The sequence below is a fragment of the Lissotriton helveticus genome, chromosome 8, assembly GCF_964261635.1.
Source record: "Lissotriton helveticus chromosome 8, aLisHel1.1, whole genome shotgun sequence".
Lineage (NCBI taxonomy): Eukaryota > Metazoa > Chordata > Amphibia > Caudata > Salamandridae > Lissotriton > Lissotriton helveticus.
The window spans coordinates 56,588,612-56,610,427 of NC_136069.1; the positions used below are offsets into that span (position 1 = coordinate 56,588,612).

Below are 21,816 nucleotides of genomic sequence, written 5' to 3' on the forward strand. Positions count from 1 at the left end.
CTGTCTATTGGATTGCTGCGCTTTTCCCCTCGCAGCATTCTTTCCTCTAGATTGCTGGTGGTAAGAGGGGTTTGAGGAACGATATCACTGGTTACTGGAATACTGTTGATATCCTTGCGGACTGTAAGGCTGGTACCTGTTGGACTGATACGAAGACCTTTGGTTGTATTGGCCTCTAGACACTCTCTTCCGAAATGACTGGAATCTGCCCTATTGATGAGACCCCAGCGCCCGCTCTGTGTCCGTGTCCGCCTTCATTCCCTGGAGAGCATTCTCAATATGTCTAAAAGAAGTGGCTTTCAGCCATCCTTGTCTTCTGAGAGCCACCGCTCCCGCCATTTGCCAAAACGCCAACAAAGAAATGTCCATAGCGATACCGATGGATTCGGAAGCCGTCCTAGCCCCTTCCTGTAAGATAGCTGCTGCTTCTTCTTTTTTGTCGTCCGGGAGGTGAGCCAACAATGGCGCTATATCAGACCACATCTGTCTGTTATATCGACTGATGAGAGCAAGAGCATTTGCAGCTTTAATGGAAGACGCTGCCATTACTGCAAAATGCTTCCTTTAGGATTTTGTCTTAAGTTTGTCTTAAGTCTGTCTTAAGTCTGTCTTAATTCTGTCTTAAGTCTGTCTTAAGTTTGTCTTAAGTCAAACTTAAGACAAAATCCTAATTTTACTACTACTAAATGTCTTCTGTGAATACCAAAAGTAGTAAGTTTAGGATTTTGTCTTAAGTTAGTTCTGTGAATCGGCCCCTCGGGCTCTAAGTTGACTGGCGCCTAGGACGTACGTCATTGTTTGACTAAAAACAGTCCTCAACGGTGGTAGTCTTTAAGGGCTGTGCACCGGCATCATTACGGATCCGAAGACGGATCCGGAGGGCCATATTAAAGCCGAGGCACAACCCGCTGGCACCGATTCAGTTTGGCCAGCCCCACCCCCTCCTCTGGACTAGAAAGCACACCAGGGGGAGGCTTAGGCCCAAAAACATTATGCAGGGAATCATATTATTCCCGCATTTGGGACAGAGTCTCCCCGGATCCTGAATAAACAGGAAGGCGTGAGGGAGACTCTTGTAAATACTCAGCAACCGGAGGTTTGGAGGCGTCATCATAGATGCCTGACATAAGCATACTTTTTGTCTGTTTTTGCTTTGGGGCCCCTTTGGAAAACCCTCAAGCGATCTCTGGACTTTTAGGGGGACCAAAGACGTTGCAGGTCATCCTTTAGCCGCGCTGCCAAGATGTTTGACTCACTCTCCCTCAAGGCCTTCAACCAAAGACAACGATAGAAACCTCACTCCTCTGAGTCGGGATGTTCTCCAAGGCACCAGATACAGATGGTGTGATAATCTGTGAGCGATATATGTCTGCCACAAGATCCACTGGGCTTAAACACCGAATATTGTAAGAAACAAACACACTGGGGCATACGTGGCTTAACGCTGCCTTGTAAATAAGGCCCCTTTGCATGCTTTGGTTACAGTGAAAGGATTTATGATGTTAATGCGTGATCGTTTTGATCGCGGTACATTACATCACTGTTGGGTGCTGTAGGGTGCTGGACTTAGGAATAGTATGATTTACTATTCCAACTCCAGCCTACGTACAGTAGGGAAGGTGTTGGAATAGTAAATCACACTATTCCTTAGTCTAAGTGCAAGTTGTGGTAACGACTTGCGTTGTAAAAGCAGCGATGTGAATGTATTGCTGTGTTTTGTCCGCGTTATTAAGGTCGTATCCCCAGTGAAAGGGGTGGGCAGTGGGTGTTGTGGTGGGCATTCCACCGTAACACTCATTAATTTTGACGTTGCCCCCGATGTACAAGGGTGGCATGCATAGGAGGCAGCTCCAAAATTAAGACCAAGTAAAACCTGGTCTTAAGTTGGCAAAACGAGGAGAAATGCATTATTTCTCCATTGTTTTTGCTTTTTTCTTGTGTGCTGTCTTGTGCAGCACACATGGAAAAAGCTAAATGCCATGGATTGTTTATGTTCAGGAAGGTGTCCCTTCCTGTACATAAACAATCCTCCCCTGCATGCAGATACCCTTGCACTATGGTGCAAGAGTGCCTGCGTTGGCGCTAAGTTGCTAAACTTAGCTCCATTGCAGGGGGAAACACAGGGCTGCACCACGTTCTTGTAAACATGGTGTAGCGTTGCGTTTCAGAAGAGGCAGAGAGAAGCGTTAAGCCAGGAAGGCTGACGCCTCTCTCCGCCACTTCCTTGTACATATCTCCCACTCTTTTCTCGACAAACTGCAAAGAAGGGCCTAAATAGGCCCCCCTAACCGCCACAGATCCACACTCAAGCACAGAAAAGTAGGAACTGATGTCAGCGCGTTGGCGAAGGAATAATATGGACTCTGTTGAAGTCAATTTGTGGATGATGTCTGTACAGATACAGGCAACTCCGTGTTCTGATGCGCAGATGTACTATGGAAAACATTTCCAGATCCAGTCTATTGCCTGGGGGAAGTTCTACAGTAAGGAATCTGCATCAATCTGTCTCTTCAGATATATATATATAGTCGTCAGAATATCGTCTGACATAAATAGTGTGTCCTAAAATAATGTCTACAAAAATATTGCCACACGAGCGAAGCAGTATTACAGCAGAAAAGTTTATTGAAACAGATTAGCCAAAGTGGAATGTCTTTTTGGAAAATAATTGAACTAATAAAACATTCATCTAATTAATGTAGCCGTGAAGTGGAAGAAGTTGGGGAAGGAACGCACCAGAGAGCCAGTCCAACAACCTGATTGTTATAATCCGCCTTTATTTGCAAAAATGCAGGTATACAACCACATCTTTCATATTCACAAAAGGAAAAGGCACATACATATGTTAACAGCCTTTGGCGGACACATTTGTGAGATGGTGCAGGTTCCATTGGCTGCTCTACATGAGGCTTTACTCCTTTCTGTGGTGTAGTGTAGAGAGAATGAGGAGACTGTGCATGCACACATGGGTTTGTGTGACATGGTGAAATAGTCAACTAATAGTAAGTTTCCTTCTCAACCCAACCTGTAAAGAGACAAGAATACTGGTTAGCTAAACAGTATAATGGAAGCAGGATTATCGAAGGGCAGAACTACAATATACCAACATCTTCAAGCTCCTAAACTCAAACTAAGATATTGTGCATTTACAGAAACCACAGAAGAAACAAATGTACTTTATCAATGGTATCTTCATTACATGCCAAAAACTTGAAGATACTCTCCCTTAAATAGGATCCCACAACACACAAATTAAAAGTGAAGAAATAAAAAACACTCCAGTAAAAAAACATAATCGACATTTGGTTCGCAGTTTAATCTTTTAAAAATCAATGTATAGGCAAAATAGAAAAACCTCATTACAGATTTAAAAAATAGGTTTAAAATAGATAGCAGACTAACTGGTCAAGAAACACATTTTAATTGCCCAATTTTTAGAAGTGAAAAGAGGAAGGACAATAATATATAGATAAAATAGAAAAGGGGCACTGCCACTTTAAGGCTATCTATGGACCATCACAATCCCTTACCTTCCTGTGCCTCCACCAGTTGATTCTGAATGTATTGAATATAACCTTTAAAGAGAACAGGTGTTTAAGATAAGAAAATACTACTTACCTGTAATGACAGTTTTTCGGCATTGGCATCTTTACCACATTGGATGCTTCAGTTAGTCCTGACTTCAGGATAGGTGGACCCTCAATAGTCAGTGATAACACTGCAGTTTACCAATACAGCAGAAAGACATTGAAATCAGCCATAGAATACTTGTACCCCATCCACCTCTTTTTGTGACACAAACTCTTGCCAATGAGATGGAGAGAACGAGAGCTTCATCTCCATCTATCCTCAGAGTCCCAAGTGTCAGGATATGTAGCTAGTTTCAAGGAACCACTGGTAGCCTAATGAACGAGGCAGGGGGCAGGGTGTGCATGTGCTTCTATTAAAGATAATAATGTTGTTACAGGAAAGTAACTTTTTGAGAGAGATACATTGGTTTTCATCAAACTTCAAGTAAGATGAAAAATGTCTGAATTCGCCTGATGCGCCATGTTGTTATGGCTAGACGAAGCACAATTTTTCATGAAATCATTTGAAGAACAAGTTACTTACCTTCGGTAAAGCTTTATCTGATAGATTTTCCCCGGCTGAATGCTTTTACTGAGCAATACCCCTTGCGTGCGGCATCGGATGGCTCCATTCAGCTCTGCGTGACGTCGTCGGCTCCAGTAGCATTGGTTATGAAGTTGCAGTGCCTATATAGGCGCCACCCAGGCGTGCAGATGTCAGTACTTTTTGTTTTTACCAAACCAGAAGCGCAGAGCCACGGAGTAACTGACGTAGACGTGTGCAAAACTAGGGCCCTGAAAAGGGGAAAACCCTAGTCCTAGAATATCAGTCCGTCAAGCGGGGAGGTATGGCTATAAGGATTCTGCAATTAGATAGTCTCTACCAGATAATGCGTTACCGAAGGTAAGTAATTTTTCATCTGACAGAGACTTCTAGCTGCAGATTCCTTCCCTTTGACTTAGATACCCGAGCCATAACATCCCAGTTATGGGTTGCAGACTCACATCCTAGATTAAGAAGTCTTGCAGGACTGAATGGGCAAAAAGCCAGTTTCTGAGCACTTGCCCATCAAGACAGTAATGTTTTGCGAACGTGTGCAAAGATGCCCACGTCGCTGCCTGACAGATGTTTAAGACTGGGACACCTCGAACCAAGGCCCAGTCACAGCCTTTCCCCTGGTTGAATGGGCCCTTAATCCCTCATGGGGCTGCTTCTTCACCAAGGCATAACAAATTTTGATACAGCGAGAGATTGTCCTTTTCTGCACTGCCCTTCCCTTCTTGGCTCCCACATACCCCACAAAGTTGGTCATCCACCCGGAACTCTTTAGTGTGGTCAACGTCTAACAACAGCGCTTTTTTGGGGTGAGGTTGGTGGAGACGCTCCTCCTCCTTAGAGAGATTTGGAGGAGCAAAGAAGGTGGGCAAAGTGATGGACTGACCCAGATGGAAAGGGGTCACAACCTTTGGCAAAAAAGATGCCTTGGTGCAAAGCACCACCTTGTCCGGAAAGGACATAAGATAAGGAGGCAAGCTGGATAACGCCTGCAACTCACTCACCCTCCAGGTCGATGTAATCAACACTAAGAAGGCTGTTTTGATGGTCAACAGCCAGAGGGGACAATTTTGCAAGGGCTCAAAGGGAGCGCACATCAGGTAGGTGAGGACCAAATTAAGGTCCCACTGGTGTGGGTAGAAATAAGTGAGACAGCCCATTTAGAAATCTACTTACAAAAGGAGACTTAAAGAGAGAAGGGTGGTCTGGCAGCTGCAAAAAAGCAGGTAGCCAATGAGAGTTCCTAAGGCAGAGCCCTGCTGGACAAGGGTTAGAATGAAGAACAAGTTACTTACCTTCGGTAACGATATATCTGTAAGAAACAGTAGTTAGTATTAGATTCCTTACCTTAGAATATCCCCAGGCGTCAGTCTGGATCCAGAAACTTTTGCGTAGCAGTACCCCTGCGCGTCGGTAGGCGTCGTCTGCAGGCGTCCCCTGCGGCTCCGCGTCCGTCGTCGGCGTCGTGCGCCGTGATGACGTCGCTGGAGTATATAGACGCCGCCTCCGCGCGCTGACGTCAGTTCTTTGCACACAGCTTTTCCGCGCCAGAACACGCAGAGCCATGTGAGAACTAACACTGGTGCCATTTGAAACTAGGGCCCTGAAAGGGATGTCCTTAACCCTAGGTATCAGTTCGCAGAACGGGGAGGACGGGTGGGGCGGTAAGGAATCTAATACTAACTACTGTTTCTTACAGATATATCGTTACCGAAGGTAAGTAACTTGTTCATCTGAAAGAAACAGGTTAGTATTAGATTCCTTACCTTAGAATAGATACCCCAGCAATACCAACCCCGGTGGTGGGTCTGCGAACCAATACAAACCTACACCAGAAAGTCCTGGAGGACTGAACGGCCAAAGAAGCCATCCCTCCTGACTTGACTGTCCAGGCAGTAGTGCCTCGCAAAGGTGTGCAGCGAGGCCCACGTAGCCGCCTGGCAAATGTCCTGCAAAGGGACTCCCCGGCCCAGGGCAGTAGTAGCCGCCGTGGCCCGAGTGGAATGGGCCCTCAGCCCAACAGGAGGCTCCTTCCGAGCCAAAGAGTAGCATGCTTTGATGCACAGGACGACCCACCGAGAGATGGTTCGTTTCTGTACCGCCCTTCCCTTCTTCTCACCCACGTAGCCAACAAACAGTTGGTCATCCACCCGGAACTGGCGTGTGCGATCCATATAAAATGAAAGCGCACGTTTTGGGTCCAGACGATGGAGCCGCTCTTCATCTTTTGAAGGATGCGGAGGCGGGAAGAAGGAGGGTAAGGTGATGGACTGCCCGATGTGAAAAGCAGAAACTACTTTGGGCAGGAAAGAAGGCCTAGTCCTAAGAACCACCTTGTCAGGATGGACGGACATGAAAGGAGGTTTGACAGAAAGAGCCTGGAGCTCACTCACTCTCCTGGCAGAGGTGATGGCAACCAGGAAGGCCGTCTTAAGAGTGAGAAGACGGAGAGGACAGGAATGAAGCGGCTCAAAGGGAGCACACATCAAGAATGTCAGAACCAGATTCAAGTCCCACTGAGGCATCACGAACGGAACAGGTGGATACATGTGCGTGATGCCTTTCAAGAACCTCAGTACAATAGGGGACTTGAATAAAGATGGCTGATCAGGTAGCCTTAAGAAGGCGGAAAGGGCAGAAAGGTAGCCCTTGATAGTGCCCAGAGCAGAGCCCTGCTGGGCAAGAGAAAGAAGGAAGAGGAGAACCTCGGAAAGAGGGGCAGAAAGGGGATCCACAGCCTTCGCTGTGCACCATGCCACAAATCTGTTCCACCGGCAGGCGTATACCGACTTTGTGGAGGGACGCCTGGCTGCCAGAATGACATCACAGACTTCAGGAGGCAAGTCAAATGGCCTCAACTGTCGCCGCTCAATCTCCACGCATGGAGGTGGAGGCTGGACAGGTTCGGGTGGAGGACCGTCCCCTGCTGCTGCGACAGAAGGTCCTCCTGAAGGGGCAGGCGGATCGAGGGACCGACTGTCATGCTGAGTAGCTCGGGATACCAGTATCTTCGAGCCCAGTCCGGAGCCACAAGGATAACTTGGGCCCGGTCGCGCCTGATCTTCTTCAGCACTCTGGGCAGAAGTGGTATAGGCGGAAAGGCGTACAACAGACCGCAACTCCACTCGCGCCGAAAGGCGTCGCCGAGCGAGTGCCGTCTTGGAAACTCCAACGCGCAGAACTGATGACATTGCGCGTTCTCTTCTGTGGCGAATAGATCTAACCAAGGCTCTCCCCATTGCTGAAAGAGGCCGTTCGCCACGTCCGAGTTCAGACGCCATTCGTGATCCACCGAGCACCGACGGCTGAGTTTGTCCGCCCTGGCGTTCAGAGAACCTGCCAGGTGTTGAACCGTCAGAGTCACGCCCTGACGTTCCAGCCATTGCCAGAGGCGCAGAGCCTCCTGGCAAAGGGTCCACGACCCCACTCCGCCTTGTTTGTTGCAGTACCACATGGCGGTGGTGTTGTCCGTGAACACCTGCACTACACTCCCGTTGACAAAGGGGAGGAATGCCTTCAGTGCTAGGCGAATCGCCCGCAGCTCCAACAGGTTGATATGGAGCCGGGACTCCGCCGGAGACCAGATGCCTCTGATCTCCGCCTCTCCCAAGTGGCCACCCCAGCCCAGGAGGGACGCGTCCGTCACAACTACGTGCTCCGGTTGGGGAAGGGAGAGGGATCTGCCTCTGACCCAATCGCGGTCCGTAAGCCACCACTGCAACTGTCTCGCAGTGCCCTCCGAGATCAGGACATGGTCGGATAGGTTGCCCTGATGCTGGGCCCACTGAAACTTCAGGTCCCACTGCAGAGCCCGCATCCGCCACCTGGCGTGATGCACCAGTAGGATGCAGGAGGCCATCAGCCCCAGAAGCCGTAGCGTCAACCTGACCGAAACCCGGGATAACGGCTGAAAGATGGGAATCAGAGCCTGAATATCCCGGACCCGCCGTTCCGGAGGATAAACCCGAAACTGCGCCGAGTCGAGAACCGCTCCGATGAAAAGGAGCTTTTGAGAGGGACACAGGTGTGATTTCGGCACATTGATGGAAAACCCCAGCTCGTGCAGGAGGTCTGCCGTCATCTGAAGGTGGTGGACGACTGTTTGGGGCAAGCCCGCCTTCAACAACCAGTCGTCGAGGTAGGGGAAGACTGAAACCCCTAACCGGCGCAGATGAGCTGCGACCACCGCCATCACTTTCGTGAACACCCGTGGGGCGCTGGTAAGGCCGAATGGGAGCACGATAAACTGAAAGTGCTCGTGGCCTACCGTGAACCCCAGGTAACGCCGGTGGGCCGGCAGGACGGGGATGTGAAAATACGCATCCTGCAAGTCCAACGCTACCATCCAGTCTTGTGGGTCTAGAGCAGCCAAGACCTGAGCCAAAGTCAACATCTTGAACTTCTCCTTCCGGAGGAAGCTGTTGACGTTCCTTAGGTCCAAGATAGGACGGAGGCCTCCTTTGTCCTTCTTGGGCACCAGAAAGTAGTGGGAGTAGCAACCACACCCTACTTCTGGCCCAGGAACGCGCTCGATGGCCCCCTTGGCCAAGAGGGCCGTAACTTCCTCCTGCAGAAGTGTCAAGTGGTCCCCCGACACACGGTGGTTCTGCGGTGGCATGGCTGGAGGAGTGGACTCGAAGGGGAGGGAGTAGCCCCTTCGGACGAGCTGCAGCACCCACCTGTCCGATGTAATCATGCGCCAGCGGGAGTGGTGATGGCGAACCCTGCCACCCACTGGCGTCACGTGAGCCCGAAAGCTCGGACTAGGAAGATTTGGAGGCTGCAGCGGGGGGAGGTGTGGACTGACCTCGCCGCTGCCCTCTACCGCCACCACGGCGGAAACCACGGCCGCCACCGCGCTGGGGAGCGTTCTGCGGCGCGTGGCTGGCAGCACGTGTGGGACCGCCCCTCCCTTGGCCACGAAAGGGGCGAAACGAACCCGTTTGCTGGCGCTGGGTCGAAAGACCCAAGGACTTGGCCGTGACCCTGGAGTCCTTGAAGCGCTCAAGCGCGTTGTCCGCCTTGTCACCGAACAGGCGACTGCCATCAAATGGCATGTCCATGAGGGCATTCTGGACGTCCGGCGAGAAGTTGGCAGATCTCAGCCATGCATGGCGACGAATCGCCACCGTCGTGGACATAGCCTGTCCCAGCGAGTCGGTCGTGTCAAGACCACACCTGATCGAGTATCTCGCCGCATCCCGGCCTTCAACCAAGGCCTGGTTGAGTTTGTCCCGCACTTCCTGCGGGCATTGCGGCAAACACTCCGCGACCGTATCCCACAGGGAGTGGGTGTAGCGGCCCAAGAGACACGCGGTATTACAAGACCGCAGTCCAGCGCTCAAAGACGAAAAGACCTTTTTGCCAAATTGGTCATATCGCTTCGATTCCCGATCGGGCGGGGCCGACGGGAATGCGGACTGTGAAGTGGAGGCCTGGATCACCAGACTCTCCGGGGAGGGATGGGTGGAGAGGAAGGCAGGGTCGTCCGAGCACGGACGGTGACGCCTGGCAACGTTCCGGTCAACCGGTGCACCGGAAGCGGGCCTGGACCAGGTGCCCAAAAGGACATCCGTCAGGGCCTCATTAAACGGCAGCAGAGGCTCCTGAGGGCATGACTGCGGTTTAAACACTTCGGTCAGAATGTTAGGTTTGACCTTAGCGACGGGGAGCTCAAGGCGCAAGGCCTTGGCAGCCCTCATCAGGACCACCGAATAGGCAGCCCCCGCCTCCGATGCCACAGGGGAAGGCGAGACAAACCCAGGGTTGGGCGACTCGTCCAGACCACTGGCATCACCCAAGTCACCTACCCAGTCCACATCATACTGGCAGGCACGGGATAAAGGGTCTTCAGACCCCTCCCAACCCTCTCCATATTCGTCCTCATTCGTCCTCATCGCCGTAGGCTGGGTCGACGATATAGACTGGCTCCTCGGAGCCAACGGGCTCCAACGGCGCCGGACTCGGCGTCGGACGATGCCTGTCCGACTCCGCGTCAGGGAATGGGGGTGGCGCCTGCGCGGCGCCAGCGCCGGGGACCCGACGCCGGCCGGAACCGACGGCGGAGCCACGGCGTCGCGCGGAGGCGGCACCACGGGTTGGCCCAATGGAATCGGCGCCGGAGAGGCCGGTAGACCAGCCGGCAACGAACCTGAGGGACCCAGCGGCGCCGGGGCCGGAGCCGCCGGCGGCGTCGAGGCAGGAGCACCCGAACCGCTCGGGCCCCCAGACGGGACCGACGGGCCCGCAGGCGCCGTAGGCCCCGCCGGAGGAGACATCGCCCTCATAGCCATGAGGAACTCCTCAATCTCCTCGCGCGACGCGCCTTCCCCAGGGACCGACGGGTATGGGGTAGACGGCGTCGGCGACCCACGCGGGGCCGTGGGGGTGGGGCCACCCGAACCCCCGGCCGCATCACGCGGGCGTCGGGGGGAGTCGGGGGTACGATGACGATGCCCCGACTTCTTGTGACGCTTACCTGACGAAATGAAATGAAATGAAATGAAACAAATATTTATAAGAGCGCACTGCGGCCAAGCGGCTTCCTGGCGCTGAGGAACACAGCCATAATTTGAAAGAGAACCAGGGGGAAATTAGGCAGGAAAAGCCTGAAGGAAGAGAAAAGTTTTAAGAGCTTTACGGAAATGGGAAAAAATGGGAATAGAGCGAATCGAGAGGGGAAGAGAATTCCAGATCTGGGGGGCCCGCACCGAGAAGCGGGTGCCTCCGGTGCGGGATTTACGGAAGCGGGGAACGTGAAGAAGAGAAAGGGAGGACGAGCGAAGAGAGCGACAAGGGGCATGAGAGGAAACTAAAGAATTGATGAAGAGGGGAGCAGATCGGGCATGGGCCCGGAAAGCCAAGCAGGCGAGTTTAAAATGAGATCTGAGGTGAACAGGGAGCCAGTGGAGGGATTTAAGGGCAGGGGTGATGTGGGAAAACTTAGGAAGACGCAAAACAAGACGGGCTGCCTGGTTCTGGATGGCCTGAAGGCGACGAGTTTCGTAGGCCGGAATGCCTACGAACAGGCCATTACCATAATCCAGGCGGGAGGTGATAAGGGCAGAAATAATAGTTTTAAGGGCATCAACAGAAAAAAACCGGGAAATCTTGCGAATGAGGCGGAGGGAAAGGAAACAAGCAGAGACGACGGCGCTGATATGCGCATGCATAGTAAGATCATTGCTGATCTTAATGCTCAAGGTCCGGACGGAAGAGACAGGGGAGGGAGGGGGGCCAAAGGAAAGGGGCCAGTGAACAGCAGACCAAGGGTTAGAAGGGCCACCAGTGAGAACAAGCTCAGTCTTGTCAGGATTGAGCTTTAAGTGATTAAAGCTCATCCATTGGGAAATGAAGAGTAGAGTAGAACTGAACTTAGAGAGAGAGTAAGTAGGAGAGGAGAGATCAAAAACGAGCTGGAGGTCATCTGCGTAATTGTACACAGAGACCCCCAGCTCGAGAAGGGAGGAGATAAGAGGGCGGATATAGAGGTTAAATAGAAGAGGGGACAGAGAAGAGCCCTGGGGAACCCCACAGGTGACCGGGAGGGAGGGGGCAGAAAAGTCAGAGAGGTGAACTGCCTGTGATCTGCCCTGAAGAAAGGACGCGATCCAGGAGAGGGCGGTTCCCTGGATGCCCGCTGCGCGGACACGGTCGAGAAGAATGGTATGATCGACCGTGTCAAACGCAGCGGATAAGTCCAAGAGAACTAAGGCCTGGGGGAGATTGCTGTCAGCCTTCCCCTTCAGTTCATCCAGGACCGCAAGGACCACACTCTCAGTGGAGTGGCCAGGTCGAAAACCAGCCTGGCGAGCGGCCAAGATGTTATTCTCCTCAATGAAACTCGAGAGACAAGAAGTTACATAGCTCTCGAGAATCTTCCCGAGGTAGGGGAGGAGGGAGATCGGCCTAAAGTTCGATGGAAGGGAAGGGTCCAGGCCAGCTTTCTTCAGGATAGGAAGCACGATGGCAGTTTTGAAGAGAGAAGGAACAGAACCCAGAGCCAGGCAAGAATTAAGAAGAGTTAAGGGAGGAGTGGGACAGGAAGTGTAGAGGGATCTAAGGATCCGAGCAGGAGCACAATCCGCCGGAGAACCGGACTTGACCTTAACAAGGAGGTCACGGAAGAGCTCAGGTGAAATGGGTTGAAAGTGATCAAAAACAGAAGAACAACAGAAAGAGTGATCCGGGAGGTTGGGTTCAGGTACAGTCGGAATGTTGGACTTGATGGTGATTATTTTATTAATAAAATAATCATTAAGGGAGTAACAGAGGGATAGCGAGGGGGCGGGGGACAAACTAGCACGATCGGAAGTGGCGAGACTACGCACCAGTGAGAAGATCTCACGCGATTTATTGGCCGAAAGAGCTACGCGCTCCGAGAAATACTTGGATTTAGCCGCTAAGGTGGCCAATTTGTAGCTGTTCAAAAGAGCTTTATAGGTGAGGCGAAGATCAGGACAGTAGTTGCGGCGCCAGCGACGCTCAGAGCGCCTGAGTTCTAGTTTCAGCGATCTGAGGTCGCTGGAGAACCACTTATGCGCATCATGGGGGCGGGCTGACCTGATCTTTCTGAGGGGGGCGGCCCGGTCACAAGCCGAGAGGAGCCAGTTGTTGATGGCGACCACCTGGTTCTCCACAGGGAGGTTAGTCAGGGTGGGAGCCGATGAAAGTAGAGAAGAAGAGAGATCAGTTAGGTCCGTCTTGTTCCAACTCCGAGCCCAGATGTTTTTGGGACGGGAGGCTTTCTCGGGTTGACCTAGGCTGATAGAAAAAGAGATCAAAAAATGATCGGACCAGATACAGGGGGAGATCGAGATAACCGAAGAGTTACAGCGTAAAGACCAGATCTGGTCCAATACGTGACCGTGGGGAATGGCGGCGACTCCCAGAGCGCTCATGGCGGCTCCGCGATCGCTCCCTCGACCGCTCCCTCGACCTCCGACCGGACCGGGACCGCTCTCGACGCGGGGCCGACACTCGGAGCTCGAGCAGCTTGCGGGACCGCTCCCGTCTAGCTTTACTAGTCAAGGCCCGGCAGTCGACGCAGGACTCCACGTCGTGGTCCGCGCCCAGACACCGGAGGCAGAGTCGATGGTGGTCGGTGACCGACATCAGGCGGTCGCACCCGTCGCAACTCTTGAAACCGGGCATCCTACCGGCACCGTAGAAAGAATTAGGAATTATCAAAAACTTGGTCAAAAGACCGGAGTACTGCTCTTCGGATCTGCGCTAACTGGCGCGGAAAAAAGAAGAACTGACGTCAGCGCGCGGAGGCGGCGTCTATATACTCCAGCGACGTCATCACGGCGCACGACGCCGACGACGGACGCGGAGCCGCAGGGGACGCCTGCAGACGACGCCTACCGACGCGCAGGGGTACTACTACGCAAAAGTTTCCGGATCCAGACTGACGCCTGGGGATATTCTAAGGTAAGGAATCTAATACTAACCTGTTTCTTTCAGATTAAAAGGACAGTAGAAAGATTAGCAGAAAGAGGGTCAATGGACCTTTCAGTACATTATTATACACATTTCTGCCAACGGCAGGCATATATATAGTCTTAGTTGAGGGCCGCCAGAATAACATTACAGACTTTGGGAGGAAGGTCAGAAGCTATCAACGGTCGCCGCTCAATCTCTACGCATTGAGGCGCAGAGTTGAAAGGTTCGGGTGGCAAACCCTCCCCTGCCACTGCGACAGAGGATCCTCACGAAGGGGCAGCCTGATCGGAGGATTGATACTCATACTCAGAAGCTTTGGGTACCAGACTCTCCTTGCCAAGTCCGGAGCCACAAGAATGATCTTCTTCAGAACCCTGGGTTGGAGTGGTATGGCCGGAAAGGAGTACAACAGGCCTGAGCTCCACTTGCGATGAAAAGCATTGCTGAGCGATAGCCGCCTTGGAAACTCCTGCGGACAGTACTGCTGACACTGCATGTTCTCTTTGGAGGCAAACAAATCTAACCAAGGTTCTCCCCACTGCTGAAAGAGATCTTGCGCCACCTCCGAATGGATACGCCATTCGTGATACACTAGGCTTCAACTGCTGAGTTTGTACGCCTTGACGTTCAGAGAACCTGCCAGGTGTTGAACCACCAGGGTTGTGCCCTGATGTTCCAACCATGTCCAGTGATGCGGGGCCTCTTGACAAAGGGTCCACGACCCCACCCCACCCTGCACTTTGCAGTACCGCATGGCAGTGGTGTAATCCGTGAACACCTGCACTTGCTTCCCCTTAACAGAGAGAAAACATTTTTTCAATGCCAACCAAATCGCTCGGAGCTCCAATAAATTTATGTGGAGCTCCGACTCTGCCGGAAACCAATGTACCCTGATCTCCACTTTCCCCAGATGGCCTCCCCATCCCAGAAGGCACACATCTGTCTCAACTGTAAGATCTGGTTGGGGAAGGGAGAGGGGTCTGCCATTGCCCCATCGCGGTTCGTCAACCACCACTGCAGATCTTTAGCAGTTGCTTCCGAGATCTGAACCAAGTCGGAGAGATTTCCCTGATGCTGTGCCCATTGGAACTTCAAGTCCCACTGCAGAGCCCGCATACGCCATCTTGCGTGTCTTACAAACAGGATGCAGAAGGCCATGAGATCTAACAGCGTCAGAGTCAGTCTCACCGAAATCCAGGATAGAGGCTGAAATATAGGAATCATAGCCTGAATATCCTGGACTCTCTGCTCGGGAGGTCACGCACGAAACTGCACTGGGTCCAGAACAGCTCCAATGAAAGGGAGCATCTGAGAAGGAGGCAGGTGTGACTTCGGCATGTTTATAGAGAACCCCAGCGAATGCAGGAGGTTTGCCCTATTCTGCAGCTGGGAGATGACTGCCTGGGATGAAGACAACTTCAACCACCAGTTATCGAGATAGGAGAAGACTGGCACCCCTATTCTGCGCAGATGGTTTGCGACCATCGCCATCACCTTGGTGAAAACCTGAGGGGCACTGGTATGGCTGAAGGGGACCATGGTAAACGAAAAGTGCTTGTGGCATTCCTTGAACCGCAGGTAACGTCTGTGTCCCGGCAGGATGCTAATATGAAAATAAGCATCCTGCAGGACTAACGCTACCATCCAGTCTTCTTGGTGTAGGGCAGACATGATCTAAGCAAGAGTGAGCATTTTGAATTTCTCCTTCTTGAGTAAGAGATCGACGGTGTGAAGATCTAAAATGGGTAGGCTTGGGCTTAGTTCGCGGAGTTTTGCTACGCGGATCTCTGTGAAGTTACCAAAAAGCTCTGCGAAGTTCCACGAATGGTGGAGTGCAGTACCAACTGCAGTTTGTGCTGATATTCCTGCTGCTAGGATAGAAATTTTACCTGAGGGGCAGCTCGCGCTCACAAACTTACTGTTCGCGATCGCACACTTACTGTTTGCCATCACGTGCGGGGAAAAAACTCTAGAACACATCGCGAAACTGAGTTTTCTGCATTCCGCGAGCTTCGCTGAGTGCAGAAAACTCCGCAAACTCCACGAACAGAGCGTGGCTCACCGCCCAGACCTAAAAATAGGCTGTAGCCCCTTGTTCTTCTTTGGAATCAGAATGTAGCGGGAATAACAGTCACTGCCTACTTCTGAAACTGGGACCCTCTCTATAGCTTCCTTGGCCAAGATAAATATAACTTCCTCTTAGAGCACTTTCAAATGATCCTCCATCAGCAGTTCCTGACTTGGCAGAATAGCAGGAGGAAAAGAAAGGAAAGGTAGAGAATAGCCCTCTTGGACGATCCGCAGAAGCCACTCGTCCAATGTTATGGCTCTCCAGTGGGGGAGATGATAATGAATTCTCCCACCACCTGGAGTAGGGTGGTCCTGCAGAATCAGCCTATTAGGCTACGGCTGCCCGGGGCAGTGTGGAAGATCACTTCTGTATTGTATATTTACTCATTCTGTAACTATTTTGAAACTTTTGCAACTTGTGACATGCTGTTTCCTCATGTAAAGCGCTATGATACCTCAGGGTCTATCCAACGCTATATAAAACTCAAATAAATAAATAAATCACTACTGGCCTCCATTCAGAGATTGGAATACACCGTGTCCATGTCCATGCACGGCTTGGGCAGTCTGTGTGGGAGGGTGCCTGGGATAGGGCTGATGCGGCTGGAAACCCCTTCTGTTGCCAGGAAAGGGGCGAAAGGAAGATTGGCCACGAGGAGTACAGGAAAGGCCCAATGATCTGTCCATAGCACGAGAGTCCTTGAACCTGACCAGGGCCAAGTCTGCCTTTTACCCAAAAAGGCAGGTTCCATCAAAGGGCATATCCATCAAATTGGCTTGGACATCTCCAGCGAAGCCAGTTGTACGAAGCAAGGCATGGCGTCATTAGGGCCACCGTAGTTGAAATCGATCTGCCCAGTGAATTGGTTGTATCTAACCAACACCGTATTGGGAATTTTGCTGCACCCCTACCGCCCATGACAGCTTGGGAGAGCACAGCCCCGTCCTCCTCCGGGACTGTGGCAGCACTTGCTCAACTGTCTCCCAAAGAGAATGGAAGAAACGGCCCAATAAGCACACAGTATTCACCAACCGCAATGCCAGGCTGGAGGAAGAAAACATCTTCTTCCCAAGTGAATCCAGCCTCTTGGATTCCCTATACAAAGAGGTAGAAGGGAATGCGCCTTGCGACTTAGAGGGTTGCTCCGCCAAACTCTCTGGGGTGGGGTGTTGGCTGAGGAACTTTGGGTCACTCGGAGCTGGGCGATGGCGGCGTGCAATCGTCCTATTCACAGGAGCCCTTGCGCTCGGTTTGGACCAAGTGCCTAGAAGGACGTATGCAAGTACCTCATTAAAAGGTAACAGAGATTCGGAAGTGGAAGCCCCAAGTAGAGGCACCTCGGTCAGGAGATTAGTCCTGACATGCACAGAGGGCAGCTCTAGTCCTAGGACCTCGGCTGCCCTCTTTAGCGCCATGCCATACGATGCTCCCTCCTCAGTAGCAACCGTAGGTGGAGAGAGCATGCCAGTATCTGGAGAAGTATCCAGACCACTGGCCTCCCCAAGTTCCCCATACCAGTCCAAATTCTCCTCAGAGACATCCTGGTTCTCAAAGGGTCTCCAGACCCCTTCCATTCCTCTCCTGAGCCTAGCACATCTTCATAGTGCTCAGACGACAACATAGAAACCTCTGGGTTCTGTCGACGTCGAAACTGGCGTGGATCGATGCCATTCCAGCTCCGTGTCATCAAGGATGAGGATGGGTCTTGCGCCACTGACTGGCAGCGACGAAGTAACAGGCCCCGACTTCGGGTATGATGCTGGGGAAGGTCGCTTTGGCACAACCGGCATCGAACTGGATCTGAGATTGGATCCCTGAGGCCTCACCGGTGTCGTGGCCGGAGCCGATGGCATTGGACCCAATGAGGCCCCTCTGACCCCAAGGGGCCCAAAGGCTCACCACCGGGGTCGTTCCACTCAAATATGCGGGGCACATCCTCTTAAAATTCTTTAATTTGAGCAGGAGTTGCTCTGGCTCCCGGAAAGGGGGAGGCGTGAAGTTGACTCTGGCTCCGTGGAACTGGGATCGTGACGCCCTTGGATTCTCGCTTGACGGTGTTGACCGCTGAGCCCAGAGCAACTTCATCTATCGCTCCCTCAAGGTCTTCGGAGCCATCGCCGACAGTCCAAACACAACTTCATGTCGTGGTCACGCTCGAGACACCAAAGACATACCCGGTTGGGATCGGTAACCAACATCATGCGGGAACAAGTTCCGCATGGTTTAAACCCTATCTTCCTCAAAGACATCCCTTGCACACGAAGTCAGATATCCCAAAATTTCGACAAAAGTCAAGAAAAAGCTTGCCAAAAAGCGGCAGAGGGGTAGCTCTTCCCTGATCGGCGCTTAACTGGCATGGAAAGAAAAGAACTGAAGTCTGCGCACCTATAGGCACCACGATGTCATAACTGACACTGATGACGTCACGCAGAGCCGAATGGAGTCACCCGACGCTGTTCGCCAGGGGAATTGCTCATCAAAAGTGTCTGAATTCAGCCTGACGCCTTGGAAATTCAAAGGTAGGGAATCTGCAGCTAAAAATCTATATCAGATGAAGGCCTTATGTATAGGTTTGAAAAGGTCTTTGATGAGAACTCCTAGCACAGTGGATTTTTCTCCACAGACGGAAAAGGGTGTTGAAAAGTCCTTTCAGTGAGTCATTCATTAATATTTCTAAGAATAGAAAAGGGAAGCTTAGAGCCCTGAGATCTCTGTGGACCAGTCCACAGCATTAGACTCCACCAGATGTAGAAGGTAAAGTGATACTTCATGAGGATGCATTTCAAGGGACTCAAGGGCATATTAGCAAGAACCTCGTTAAAATTATCGCCGTTTTAGCGGCAGTTTCCTGCCGCTAAAACGGCGATCATGGGCTTGCTAATATGCGTTATAGAATTCCAATAGAAGCCCATGTTAGATGTGCAGGACATCTAACCTGGGCTTCTATTGAGATTCTATAACGCATACTAGCAAGCCCATTATCGCCGTTTTAGAGGCAGGAAACTGCCGCTAAAACGGCGATAATTTTAACGAGCTTCTTGCTAATATGCCCCCAGATGCCTTGAGAATAGGCCCACCTACAGAAACATTTTCATTTCAGAGAATAATTTGTCACAAGGAAGCTGCAAAGCCCTTTACAGATTTTCTGACTGCTTGGTGGAATGTTGAGGAGAACATACTCTAGGCCAGAAGTAGTGAGGAGGTCAAGCCGGATTGTGGTGTAAAACTTGGCTATGTTCCTGAAGAGGAGATATGGCGCCATCAATGAAGTGGACAAGGGTTACTACTGAAAGAACCCAAAGATGTCTGCACCAACACTGTCTGGCCCACACTGGTTTGATTAGTGTAAGTAGTTGTAGGAAAGTAGGATCTGCTTTCATAGTAACCCCCACTTTTTGCTGGTGTTATTCTGTTTTCTGACTAGTCGGACTGGGATCCTGCTAATCTGGACCACAGTCACTGTGCTTCCTCCCTAAATTAGTCTGTGGTAAGTAATTTGGTACGTTCCCAATTGGCTACTGGTGTACACATGTAAGACTCTACCATATGGTATTAATGTACCCAGGGCAAAGGTACACCAGGGGCCTCCCATGGGCTTCTGCATGTATTATGCCACCCATGAGGGACCACTCAAACTGTGACTACAGGCTTGCCATTGCAGCCTGTAAAAGCTGGTGTTATCACCACTTACAACAGATAAACGCTTTCTTACATCTGAGGTCACTGCACTTAAAACCTATAAGTCACCCATAAGGCAGACCTTTCAAACCTAAAAGCTGGGTGCTAGGTTATAAGTGTGATGGTTCCCTGCATGAGTAGGACACCACCTACAAACCCCAGAGTCGATTCTCCAGACTTTATAAGTGCCAGCAGCCATTTTGATACATATAGTGGCCATGCGTTATTAAGTGATGGAACTATATAAAGGCTGTACTGCACCTGGGCATGTTTGATATCAAATATATTGGAATCATACCATAATACCGTTACCGGTATTGGAGGCATGATTCCATGCACAAGGTGGTCCACCGGGAAATCCTCAGTGCTACCTGTAACAGCTTTCCAGGGTCTCCAGCAAGCTAGTGCTGCGGTCGACCCAAAACATGATTCTGCCGTTCTGCTGCTAAGCAGAGCTCGAGCAGGGAAAGGTAAAACAATAGGTTTCTTGTCACAGGAAGGTGTGTCTACCTACCAGACAGGACTTAGTCTGTGGGGCTGGAGTGGGGGTGCTTGCCAGCGCCACCTGACTGCTTTGAAGGGCACATTTGGTGCCCTCCTTGCATACTCCGGTTTGAGCCAGTTCAGGGAGCCCTTGGCTCTTGCTCTGGCGTTAAACTGGTGAGCCTGAAGATCTTGGCAGGAAGATAGGCTGGAGATTCTTGTAGCCTGAAGATCTCTGGAGGACAGAGTCAACAATGCTTGGCAACGGCAAGTTGACGCAGTGCACAGGGATTCTGTTCCAGCAGTTAAGATGAGGAATACTAGTCTCCAACTTTCTGATAAGACAATGCAGGTCTCGAGAAAGTTGCAGAACCACTACCTCTGTAGCTGAGCCTTTGCGGAGTCAACAAGACATCAGAAGAAGTTGTGGTGCCTGCAGATACAGGGAGTGACTCCTTCACTCCAAGGGAGATTCCATCTGGGTTCCTATATGCCCACAGGCCTGGAGAGGAACCAGGATAAACCACAGGTACAGATGATGCAGAAAACTGGCAGGGCGACGAGACCAGGAGCAGCAGGAGTCTTCCATGGTGCAGCCTTGGTTCCTAGGCGAAGTCCAACAAAGTCCATAGTGCCCAGACGTTAGAAGTTGAAGTGCTTTCGGATTTGAATCTTGTCCCACTACGATTCTTAAGAGCCACTTCAGGTAAGCCTTTAATTATTCTAGGGAAAGGGTTAGGACGATTCAAACATCTCTCCCAGATGAGGGGCTGGATAGAGGGGAGGATACTTCCATCTCCTTTGTCCAGTTTTGTGCCAGAGAGGGAGTCAGGTGCTCCCTGAACTGGCTAAAACTGGAGTATATAATTAGGGCACCAAATGTGTCCATCAAAGCAGTCTGGTGGTGCTGGCAAGCGCCTCCACCGCAACCCAATAGAGTAAGTCCTGTCTGGGGAGGTGGTCACACCTCCCTGCTACAGGAAACCTATTGTTCTACCTTCCATTGTTTGAGCTTGACTCAGCTGTAGTAGGGCAGAATTGTGTCTGTGGTCGACAGCAGCACTAGCTTGCTGTTAAACCCTGAAAGGTTGGAACCGGGAATACAGGGGGCACTCTAGGGGAGCCCCCATTAAAGGGGATCCTACATTCAACATTGGTGTTGGAGTAGGATTCCAACATGTTTGATATTAAACATGACCAGTTTCAGGGCAGCCAATATATGATTAGACAACTCGTATTTGACTTGATGTCCACTATATGTATTAAATAGCTGACTGCACTTAAAAAGCCTGAAGAATCAACTCTGGACCTCATTGTGCCCCACTCCCTCACCTCCATGGACTATGTACTGCTCAGAGACCTGAATTCCCACTTCGATAACGTCAGGGACCCCAACTCCACTGCCCTCCTAGACAACCTCACCAATATCGGACTGAAACATCTCACCACACCCACCTACAAGGCAGGACACACCCTTGAACCCATCTTCGCAGGAGGTAACAACATTTGTTACAGCCACACCACGCAACCCCTCTGGACGGACCACCACTGCGTCCATTTCTCCTCTTCAAAACCCTCCGCACAGAAACCTACTCCCCACCCGCTGCACAGAAACTGGAGCAAGATCATCAAAGAGCACTTCAACTCCGCCCTCAACCGCGCTCCTCCACCCATCATGACCGACACCAACTCTGCAGCCACCGAACTCCAGAGAGGGATTACCGAATGCGCAAACACACTTGCCCCATTTCAGAACTCTGACAGACTACGTCCCACGAAGGCCACCTGGTTCACCACCGACCTCGGAGAATCCAAATGCACGTGCCGACATCTCGAAAAAGCATGGAAACACAGCAAAACCTTGGAAGCATGCAGCGACTACAAAATCGCCATAACAGAACACCACCAACTCGTTAGATCTACGAAGAGGAACTTCGTCCAGGTCAGAATCCTCTGCAACTCCTGCAACTCTAAGGAACTGTTCCGCATCAGACAAAAATTCACCAAACCCCCCA

At 51.3% G+C, this 21,816-nt stretch overlaps 1 protein-coding gene across 8 annotated transcripts in view; it reads right to left on the reverse strand.

The window, feature by feature from the left end:
• Window positions 1-2,760: 2,760 nt before the first annotated feature.
• LOC144772352 (sodium/potassium-transporting ATPase subunit alpha-1-like) overlaps window positions 2,761-21,816 on the reverse strand; it is a 3,188,308-nt gene continuing 3,169,252 nt past the window's right edge. For all 8 annotated transcript variants that reach the window (XM_078656610.1, XM_078656616.1, XM_078656614.1 and 5 more), the window contains one exon: window positions 2,761-3,025. In XM_078656610.1, the coding sequence (XP_078512736.1) occupies window positions 2,997-3,025 (29 nt within the window). In that variant the 3' untranslated portion in view covers window positions 2,761-2,996. The remainder of the gene's footprint in view (window positions 3,026-21,816) is intronic.